This window comes from Tachysurus fulvidraco, chromosome 6 (genome assembly GCF_022655615.1).
Source record: "Tachysurus fulvidraco isolate hzauxx_2018 chromosome 6, HZAU_PFXX_2.0, whole genome shotgun sequence".
NCBI classification, from domain to species: Eukaryota; Metazoa; Chordata; class Actinopteri; order Siluriformes; family Bagridae; genus Tachysurus; species Tachysurus fulvidraco.
The window spans coordinates 10,767,928-10,778,914 of NC_062523.1; the positions used below are offsets into that span (position 1 = coordinate 10,767,928).

Consider the following 10,987-nt stretch of genomic DNA (forward strand, 5'->3'; position numbering starts at 1 on the left):
GCATCAGTAAACTTTGCTCTACATCAGTGTGTAGATGAATCATGTTCATATAAAAGATATGTTTCTACCACTGATGGGTACCAGAATGTTACAGTGCCTTGCGAAAGTATTCAGCCCCCTTGAACTTTGCGACCTTTTGCCACATTTCAGGCTTCAAACATAATGATATGAAACTGTAATTTTTTTGTGAATAATCAACAACAAGTGGGATGCAAGCATGAAGTGGAATGAAATTTATTGGATATTTCAAACTTTTTTAACAAATCGAAAACTGAAAAATTGGGCCGCAAAATTATTCGGCCCCTTTACTTTCAGTGCAGCAAAATCTCTCCAGAAGTTCAGTGAGGATCTCTGAATGATCCAATGTTGACCTAAATGACTAATGATGATAAATAGAATCCACCTGTGTGTAATCAAGTCTCCGTATAAATGCACCTGCACTGTGATAGTCTCAGAGGTCCGTTTAAAGCGCAGAGAGCATCATGAAGAACAAGGAATACACCAGGCAGGTCAGAGATACTGTTGTGGAGAAGTTTAAAGCCAGATTTGGATACAAAAAGATTTCCCAAGCTTTAAACATCCCAAGGAGCACTGTGCAAGCGATAATATTGAAATGAAAGGAGCAAATCTACCAAGACCTGGCCGTCCCTCTAAACTTTCAGCTCATACAAGGAGAAGACTGATTAGAGATGCAGCCAAGAGGCCCATGATCACTCTGGATGAACTGCAGAGATCTACAGCTGAGGTGGGAGACTCTGTCCATAGGACAACAATCAGTCGTATACTGCAAAATCTGGCCTTTATGGAAGAGTGGCAAGAAGAAAGCCATTTCTTAAAGATATCCATAAAAAGTGTAGTTTAAAGTTTGCCACAAGCCACCTGGGAGACACACCAAACATGTGGAAGAAGGTGCTCTGGTCAGATGAAAGCGAAATTGAACTTTTTGGCAACAATGCAAAACATTATGTTTGGCGTAAAAGCAACACAGCTCATCACCCTGAACACACAATCCCCACTGCCAAACATGGTGGTGGCAGCATCATGGTTTGGGCCTGCTTTTCTTCAGCAGGCACAGGGAAGATGGTTAAAATTGATGGGAAGATGGATGGAGCCAAATACAGGACCATTCTGGAAGAAAACCTGATGGAGTCTGCAAAAGACCTGAGACTGGGACGGAGATTTTTCTTCCAACAAGACAATGATCCAAAACATAAAGCAAAATCTACAATGGAATGGTTCAAAAATAAACATATCCAGGTGTTAGAATGGCCAAGTCAAAGTCCAGACCTAAATCCAATCGAGAATCTGTGGAAAGAACTGAAAACTGCTGTTCACAAATGCTCTCCATACAACCTCACTGAGCTCGAGCTATTCTGCAAGGAGGAATGGGCAAAAATTTCAGTCTCTCGATGTGCAAAACTGATAGAGACATACCCCAAGCGACTTACAGCTGTAATCGCAGCAAAAGGTGGCGCTACAAAGTATTAACTTAAGGGGGCCGAATAATTTTGCACGCCCAATTTTTCAGTTTTTGATTTGTTAAAAAAGTTTGAAATATCCAATAAATTTCGTTCCACTTCATGATTGTGTCCCACTTGTTGTTGATTATTCACAAAAAATTACAGTTTCATATCATTATGTTTGAAGCCTGAAATGTGGCAAAAGGTCGCAAAGTTCAAGGGGGCCGAATACTTTCGCAAGGCACTGTATATACGGAAAGTGCTTGAAATAAACAAAAATACTGGCTACATTTAAGAAGCAAATAGACAGATGTAACTTGATATTTCCTGCCACAGAAATCACCCTCTTGGTTTCAACTTTGGGTTCCTTCCCTGTTTAAGGAGTGACAGCAAATCAACATCATCACAGCTCACACCGTGAACATTGTAAAGTTAATTTGTTAATAGTTTATTTATATATAATTATTTTATGTTGGCTTTAAGTGAATTAACATACAGCTACAGAGTCTTTGTTAAGGCTCATTTAGTCTATTGTAATTTTGCCTACTGCACTTTTCCTTTACACTAAGTAACTGAACCTGCACAACTACATTGTTAAATGTTGGTTATTTATGTGATGTAAGGAGCTTCATTTCACTGTGTTATACGCTGTATATAACTGTGTACATGACAAATAATAATGTCCTCAAAACTCAGGGACTGGACACACATACAGCGCACACACACACAGACCCACACACATGCACAGACTCACACACACACAGACAGACTCACACACACACACACACACACACACACACACACACACACACACACACACACACACACACACAGACAGACTCGCACATACACACACAGTCTCACACAGACTCACACAGACTCTCACACACACACACACACACACACACACACACACACACACACACACAGACTCACACACACACACACACACACACACACACACACACACACACACACACACACACAGACAGACTCGCACATACACACACAGTCTCACACAGACTCACACAGACTCTCACACACACACACACACACACACACACACACACACACACACACACACTCACACAGACACACACAGACACACACAGACACACTCGCATACATATAGTTAGTCACATGAGATCATATTCTACTACAATTACATTTTTAAATGCTGCTACAACATTTTTAAACACCAAACAGATTGTATACTGGTCAGCACTTTCTTTATGTATTTATCTTGTAAGCATATTGTATTGTCTGTTTGCACTTTCTTCTGTCTTGCACTCTTTACAAAAGGCTGCACACGTGCATTTTAGGTCTATAGGTTCGGTTTTTTTGGTTTACTTTTAGCATTTAGCTCTGTATTGTCTAATGTTCTGACGTAGTTCTTTGGCTTTATGTAGCACCAGGGTCCTGGGGAACGTTGTTTCATTTCACTGTGTACTGCATCGGCGATATAAATAATAATAAAAGCCTTTTGAATAGCTGAATCTTGAAGATACAGAACGGTTAAATCTGTAACAATGTCTATACTAATCACTATTTTGAGAAAAAAAAATCATCATTAGGGTCATTAGAATTATCACTAATGCTAGCTGGCTAGTTTGTTGCTAACGCTACATGCTGTTGGCCACTGATGCTGCTTGAATGGTTGAAGTTCACAGGATTACCAACAGTACCGATATCCAAGCAGGACTATAACTGTAAAAGTGCTTTGTATAAGCTTTATGACTTCTGACAAAACAAACAGATGACGTGCTAATTGTAGCTTCCTCGTCATCTCATCTCTCATTATCTCTGTGTCTTACAATGTCTGCAAAGTTCAGTGTCTTACTTCTCTGTTCTCCTTGCCCTGGGACCTGGAAGTGCTGGCTTTCCCCTTTAGGTCCACTTTATCTCCAGCCAGGACATGTCTTACAGCCTCATCGCTGGAGAGCTGCATCACAGACAGCAAAAGAGCACAGATTACCATTTCATATCATACTGGGGTTTAAAACAAAGGCACAAAATAAGATTAAGTCCACTTCCACTGTCAACTTCCTGGACTTTCAAAGGCTTTGTTTAGGCTCCTTTTTATTAATTGTCATACAAAATAAAAACATATTGTAGACTTACAGCATTAGGCAGACACCCTTATCCAGAGCATCTTACATTTTATCCAGCTGAGCAATTGAGGGTTAAGTGGCAGCTTAGTGGACCTGAGATTCGAACTCACAACCTTCTGATTGGAAGTCCAACACCTTAACCACTAGGCTACCATATCCATATGTGCATATTGTACATTCTTTGTGTAAATATGCAATTTAATACACAGTTTCCTGTTTAATATATAAAGATATTTATTCTCTTGAATTAACACACACACAAAAAAAACTTCTGAGCTGAAGACTTTCCCATGTTATAGAGGGGAACAAAAGTTTCCTGACTGTCAGGATGAAACATTCACCTTGTCAAAACATGCTTACTGGTCAGAGTACATAACATGTGTTACACCCCATAATATATTTAGTGTCAGGTTTTTTTCCATTGTGTTATGTTTTGTGTGCAGGTTCGACTCCCATACAGTGTTCCAGCCTGCTCAAACCTGATCCCGCCTCCTCTTTAGTGACAACATTTTGGTGCCCCAATGAAGAAAGAAGGGAAGCAAGGGTGTGTGTGGTAGAAGTAGTGTGTGTTGGAGTGCTGTAACATAATATTGTGTAGAGTTCCTGTTCCAGTTTAATGTCGAGATCCTTAGGATTTGTCAGCTGTTCAGTCACTGTGTGTCTGTTTTTGTGTATAGTTTCATTATTATTATTTTGTTGGGTTTTTTTTAGGTAAGGAAGCTTACTTAACCATTAGAACTTTTTGTATATTACTTTGGCTTACTTTCTCACAATATACCAATCCTTTTTGTGTTGATCACCATGTCCCTGTCTTTCTTTACCCTTACGTAAAGGTATCGATTCATTTGAATCCCTAACAATCACTCAGTTAATTAGCATGTAGAAACTGGAATAAATTATTTTACATCTAGGAAAAAAAACCACAATATAGTTCATATTCATGGACTAAAGGTTATACATCGATCAGTGATGGGAACAAGAAAATGCTAACAGGCAGAGAAAGAAAAAATAAAATGTGGCTATGTGTATATAAGCGAATGTCTGTGAATGAGATCAGACAGATAGACAGAGTGCTAGTCAGTCCAACAGATAGATAGCCACATATACTGTATACATAGACAGACAGACAGTCAGTAAGCCAGAAAGACAGAAAAACAGACAGTCAGTAAGCCAGACAGACAGACAGTTTTACTTATCACTGCGGGAAACCACCAAGCAACAGTAAGAAACCAGTGAGGAAAATGCAGGTTAATAATTAGCTACTTAACACTCAGAAGCTATCCCATGTTTTGTCCACAGATGTCCACAGAAGTCCAGAAAGATTTGGCCAGGTAGTGTATACTGCCATTCAACCCTCTGTAAATACTAAAGCAGTCCCTTGAGAGATCTGACCTTGATCTAACTCTCACTCTTTTCATAAAATAACCCATTACAGTTCCAGAAAAATCTGAGACACCTCTTAGAAGTAAACGTCAATCCCTTTAATTGATTACTACATTTCATCCTTACCTTGTTGAGGCAGCATTTGCCAATGGTCTGGAGCAGCTCGTTGGTTTTCTCTGGTTCGTGGCCGGCCACTATCCGCGCAGGCTTTGCAGCCACGGGTTCCCCGCTCACTAGCATCACGACGTCTATGGCCTTCTGGAGGAACGCTATCTTTGACTCTTTATCCTACACAGCAAAAAGAAAACAGAACACACGACACTGAGATAATCTATCTCTAAAAATCTGTCACAGCGGTATAATTGTAATACTAAAATAAATAGATTTGGAATGCACGCATTAATCTTCGAATCGTCTATCCGCATTAAGACGTATAATTATGTACGGTCTGAACTCGGTTCTCTAGAGTTTACTGTAAATGGGCCGTATATTATGATACGGTGCAATTGTCCATGTTCCCATTAAGAGTCGATTATAATTCAGCCGTCTGGTAATCAGCTTAGCCACGCATCACAGACAGCAGACACTATTATTCATGAGCCATTATTACCTACTACAGGGCATAGATTTCAGAGCTTGATAATATTGGATTGGATCTTTAATCATAGTAGAGTATCTGAAGTGAAGCAGTCAAATAAAATCTGCCGAGCATCACCAAATCCCCCAGACCGCTCTCTCAGGCTGAAGCCCTTCAGTAACGTGTGTGTACCGGAGAGAGAGAGTATTCATTATGCATGCTGTAGCATCAAAGGATTTGGTTCCTATTGCACGTCATGTTGTTTTTAAAAGAGATCGGGTGTGAACGAGTTTATCCCATGTCGCCGGTTCTTTAATCTCTCTTCAGCACTTTCTTTTAACAGGGAAACAGTATGGTACTGTGTTCAGCTGATTAGTGGCATGGAGTTTGTTGCCTGGAATTTGACACCTCCTTCTGTTTGATTCACCAGATCAAGACGTGTTTTGATTGGAATTCAGACATTAGTTACGTTTGTCCAGTTTTGATGAGCCTGTTCCCACTGTGGCCTCTTTCCTCTTTCATCAACCACAGTAATGCTGGAGCTGCATTCTGGAGATCCTCATCATTTATCTCGTTTATCATTCTGGATATGAACGGATTTATGCCAAAATTCTGCTGCTTCTAAGTATATGTAAATTCACGCATAAGAAGAACTGATCATAAAATATGCATGAAAAGATGCACTTTTATATATAGAAGATACGATCATTTAAATTGCTTATACTCTTACTCAAAACACTCTTACAGCATTTAGAAGCAGACATAATTATCCAGAGTGACTTACAAAAAAGCCTTGTGGTCTAAATCAAAAAGAGATATTGTGCTAGTTCACCGGGTCAATTTGTGACCAGCATTCATTTTATGTAACTGGCATTAATTAAAGAAAGAAATTAAAGAAGGAGAGCCAACAATAACCCTTAACATAAGAAAACTAGACTATCAAACGCATGCAAAAGCCTGTGATGCTAACCAGTTAAATAAAATATTCAAAAAAAGCAAGTTCTGTCATTGGAGAGGATCTGGTCTCTGGAGGTGGTTGCTGAGAAGATAGTGATGTCCAAATTGCTGGTCATCACGAAGAACATGTCTCCTCTGCTAAACGATATGCTTGTTGGATTGAGGAGTAAATTTAGCTGGAGACTGATTCTACCCTGGTGCAACAGTGAATGTTACAGGAAGTCTTTTGTGCCTATTGCAGTAAGACTGTATAATGCATCCTTCATAAGCAGAGGAACCTTTGACCTTTTTAGTTTTTAGTGAACTAAATAGCTATAATCGTTCCATTACAACCCGAAGGACAATTCAGACATAATCTGCATCTGTTTATATATTAGTACATTTTGTGTATTTGTAAAAGAAAATATTTTGTGTGTATTCTGCGTAGTTTTGTACAGAGTAAATATTTGTATTTACTAGTATTCAATTTATTTCCATGTACAGCTATGTTTGGATGCTCATGCAAACCAATTTCCCTAGTGGGGATTAATAATTAATAAATGTGCGTGTGTCTGTCTGTCTATCTATCTATCACTAACAGAAATTGGACCATTCTGTCTGCTTATTGCTGTAAACAATACACAAATGCCTCAGCTGCTGGTAGATTTACTACATCCTTCTTTTTATTAATATAATATCACAAATTATATATATATATATATATATATATAATATAATTAAATATCTCCTGGCATAGAATTGAGTCCAAAGAATTTCCACTATTATTTTCCAGGCTTTACCCTGATTGTTCATTTCATGCTCCCAGCTCATCTGTGCACTTGACCTTTTATGGGGTTTTGTGGGCGTGGCCACAACAATACACTTTACAAGCATTATACATGTGAGTACAAATCGCCATTTGTGAAACCTTTTCTAAATCCAGCAGAAAATGTGCACGCTGCTTTACAATTGACCAATAACAGTACAATAGTGCTTATAAAGATCAGTACAATACAAATTCAATACAAATTCATTCCAGGGTGTCGGTTTATATTAGAGCATTCAACACACCTGAGAGCATCTGTCGATAATAACAGGAGTTGAGTATCTTGTCTTGTCATTTATATTGAAAGGAAAAATAACTGCTCTTTATACGTACTTGTAAGTGATAGCTCATAGTCGAGTGTATTCTAATTTTAAACTGCAGAACTCGTACACAATGTATGTAAAAGTTGGCAGATCTGAATATAGGGACTCACCTTGACATTGTCTGCCTTCATCTCTGCTTCTCCATAAAGGCCTTTCATGAAGCCAGTGGTGCGAATTACCTGACAGATGAGAAAACGAAGGATAGATTTAGACGACAGCTTCTAAATACACAAATACTCAGTCAGTGAGAGGCTGGAGGTGGTGGTGTTTTTCTCCACAGGCATTGCAGTGTTCTTTCAAATCTAAAACCAGAATAATGATACCAGTGGTATCAAGAAGAGGTTTTAGTATGTTGTCAGGTTTTTTGTGACTTGTGCATTAACTTTAAAAGAGGAAATTCTATTCAAGCCTCGACTCAGCTTTCTGTGCTTTCAACCTGACACAATTGAACGTTCCAGTTTTTTCCATTCTACTTGATATAGTAAAAAAAAAAAAAAAGATCCATGACTAGTGGGACATAGCACAGTGAAGCATTGCCACCTTACAGGTCCAGTGTCCCTGATTCAATCCTGAGCTCCAGTTACAGTCTGTGTGATGTTTCTCATGTCCTTCCTGTGTCCGTGTGGATTTCATGCATTTTCTCTGGTTTCCTCCATCCATAGATGGGGGACTCGAGTCATATGTCAGACTTAAGTCGCAAATTTTAGACTTGAGACTTGCTTGACAAATATTAAAAAGGACTCGGCTTGACTTTGACTTGACATTCATGACTTGAGACTTACTGTGTGACTTACTCCCACCTCTGCCTCCAACCCCTCAAAACATAATGCTTGGTGGACTGGATACTTTAAATTACCCTTACAAGTGAAAGTGTGCATGAATGTACGTGCATGTGTTCATATTGCCTGTGGGATAGACTATGGATCCGGTATAAAATACAGTTAGGAGATTTTCCTGCTCAGAGAACCCTGATACGACTCAAAAAGAATGACCAGATTTTATAAAATCGGAGTATTTTCTTCCCTACCTGTATTTCGACACATGCAGTTTGCTGCGTTCGGATTGGCTAGTAGAGATTACGCGAACTAACACACCGTACGTCAATTGGATAATAAAATATGTCAATCATAGAGCAGCGAATGAGCTTCGACTTCTAAACAAGTAACGCAAAAAAGGCGGGGTTTCACCGAATACGGGTGGAAGAAAACTATTTGTTTGCATAACCGTATCCAGAGAGGTGCCTAGCAACAAAAAAGACGCTAGCTGATCAAACCATCTAGCAATTCAAGGTCCATGAATCTCAGTAAAACCGATTTATAATAACGAATACATGGCTAATAAAAATGTGAAACTTTTCATTCTGCTTCCTTGATGATAATATAGACAATATTCATGCTAGCTTTCTAGTTATTTATGTCGAACTTTTACACTAGTTAGCATGTTAGCTGCTCTGTTTGTGTTACATAAACACAGCTTAGCACGCACCGATTAATCCAAAAGGGAAGCTCTGTTTAATAGCGACATGTTAGCTAAACACGATCTAACGTTTATATATAAGGCTAAATCGTGCTGACTTCACACAAGCTAGCTAACACTACAACAGTCAGTGTTTAGAGGCGATTCTTAATTCTGTTCCGATTGAGTACAATAAGAGGACGGAGTGTAAATGGTGATGGAGTTGTAGAGAAAGGAAACTCTCTCACCTCGCTCACTATGTCGTGCAGGTAACGAAAAGGCGGCTTGCTGAGCAGTTTTTCAGTCAGAGGAGGTTTCTTTATCACCTTCCCTAAAGTTTCCTGCGTCTTTTTGGCCACTGATCCGTTCATTGTTTGCTGTTGAAGCTTAACGTCCCTGTTTGGATAATGTTTATGAAGAAAATAATAGATTCCGAATCACACCAAACCGTCTCGTCTCGTTGCCCTGTCAATATCCGTATAATCCCACAATGCTCCGCTGCGCTGCAGTGCGCACGCGCAGAACTGCATGGTCGTCAAGACCAGGGCATCTCCATGGCAACAACTAACAACTCCGAGCTGTAGCTCAATTTGTATATTATCCTTTTTAACATAATATTTGCACAATTTTAAATAAAATATACTGATATCAATTTCATAATATGTCAATATGTTCGAAAAATGCTATTATTATTATTATTATTATTATTATTATTATTATTATTATTATTATTATTATTATTATTATTATTATTATTATTATTATTATTCAGAATCAGAAGGAGCTTCATTGCCAAGTATTCTTGCACATTCAATGAATTTGCTTTAGTGTGAATGCTTCCAGTACAAAGACACAGTAACACAGACAATAAAAATAAGATGAGAATAAAAAATACACATATGTAAATACAAACAGACAAGAAGAGTGAAAAATAAATTGATAAATAAATAAATTGTATGTACAGTTGTGCTATAGATGATAGAATGGAATAGAAGGGATAGGGATAGATATATTATAATTATATGATTAATATTATAGGGATATATTGAAATTATATATATATATTGAAAGTAATATTAATTATATATATATATATATATATATATATATATATATATATATATATATATATATAAAGTAATTTTAAACTTTAATTGTATTTATTTATTTATTTATTTATTATCCTCATTTATTACTATTATTATTTGTTTGTTTGTTTGTTTATCTCTCTCTCTCTCTCTCTCTCTCTCTCTCTCTCTCTCTCTCTCTCTCTCTCTCTCTCTCTCTCTCTCTCTCTCTCTTCTGGTTCCATACCTCTGTAAAGCTGCTTTGAGACTTTGAGATAATGGGAATTGTTACAGTTTTTTTCAGTCGCTAACAAGCGTTTGTCCAAACAGTTGTCACATTTTCAAAACTCTAAACACAATTAGCACAGCATCAGTCTTTTGTGGCCATACCATTCACACATTTCATGTCGTTTTCACACAATATGCAATCAGTGAACACATTTCCACAATGCTTACATTTTCTTAACAGACAAGCTATACCTCCCAACAAAATTATGGATTGTTTTTGTAATATTCACGAATGTTAACACACAACATCCCACAATAGCAAAAACAATATTCCAAACCTTAGATACAGTATAAAAACCTCTGCTTCTGCAATGATATCAGTTCAAAAACAATATATCTCAGCTGATAATCAACAAACAATCGCCTCCATTATTCGCATCAATCATTATTTGCATTATTCGCAGTAATGCATATGTTGATTTTTTCCCCCTCTAAAGAATGCAACATCTTCCACCCTCTTTTCTGTTCTATTATATTGTGTTTCTACTGTACCTCCTTTAGTACACAGTAAAGAAAAAAATAACTGATTTGCTTTTTACTGGAATGCATTTGAATGTGAAC

General features: G+C 37.8%; 1 protein-coding gene across 10 annotated transcripts in view; it reads right to left on the reverse strand.

Annotated features, from left to right (window-relative positions):
* Positions 1 to 9,586, reverse strand: part of traf3ip1 (TNF receptor-associated factor 3 interacting protein 1) — a 30,539-nt gene extending 20,953 nt beyond the window's left edge. For all 10 annotated transcript variants that reach the window (XM_027164461.2, XM_027164460.2, XM_027164458.2 and 7 more), the window contains exons 1-4: positions 9,320 to 9,586; positions 7,727 to 7,795; positions 5,081 to 5,242; positions 3,301 to 3,402 (exon numbers count right to left, since the gene is read on the reverse strand). In XM_027164461.2, the coding sequence (XP_027020262.1) occupies positions 3,301 to 3,402; positions 5,081 to 5,242; positions 7,727 to 7,795; positions 9,320 to 9,442 (456 nt within the window). In that variant the 5' untranslated portion in view covers positions 9,443 to 9,586. The remainder of the gene's footprint in view (positions 1 to 3,300; positions 3,403 to 5,080; positions 5,243 to 7,726; positions 7,796 to 9,319) is intronic.
* Positions 9,587 to 10,987: the final 1,401 nt, after the last annotated feature.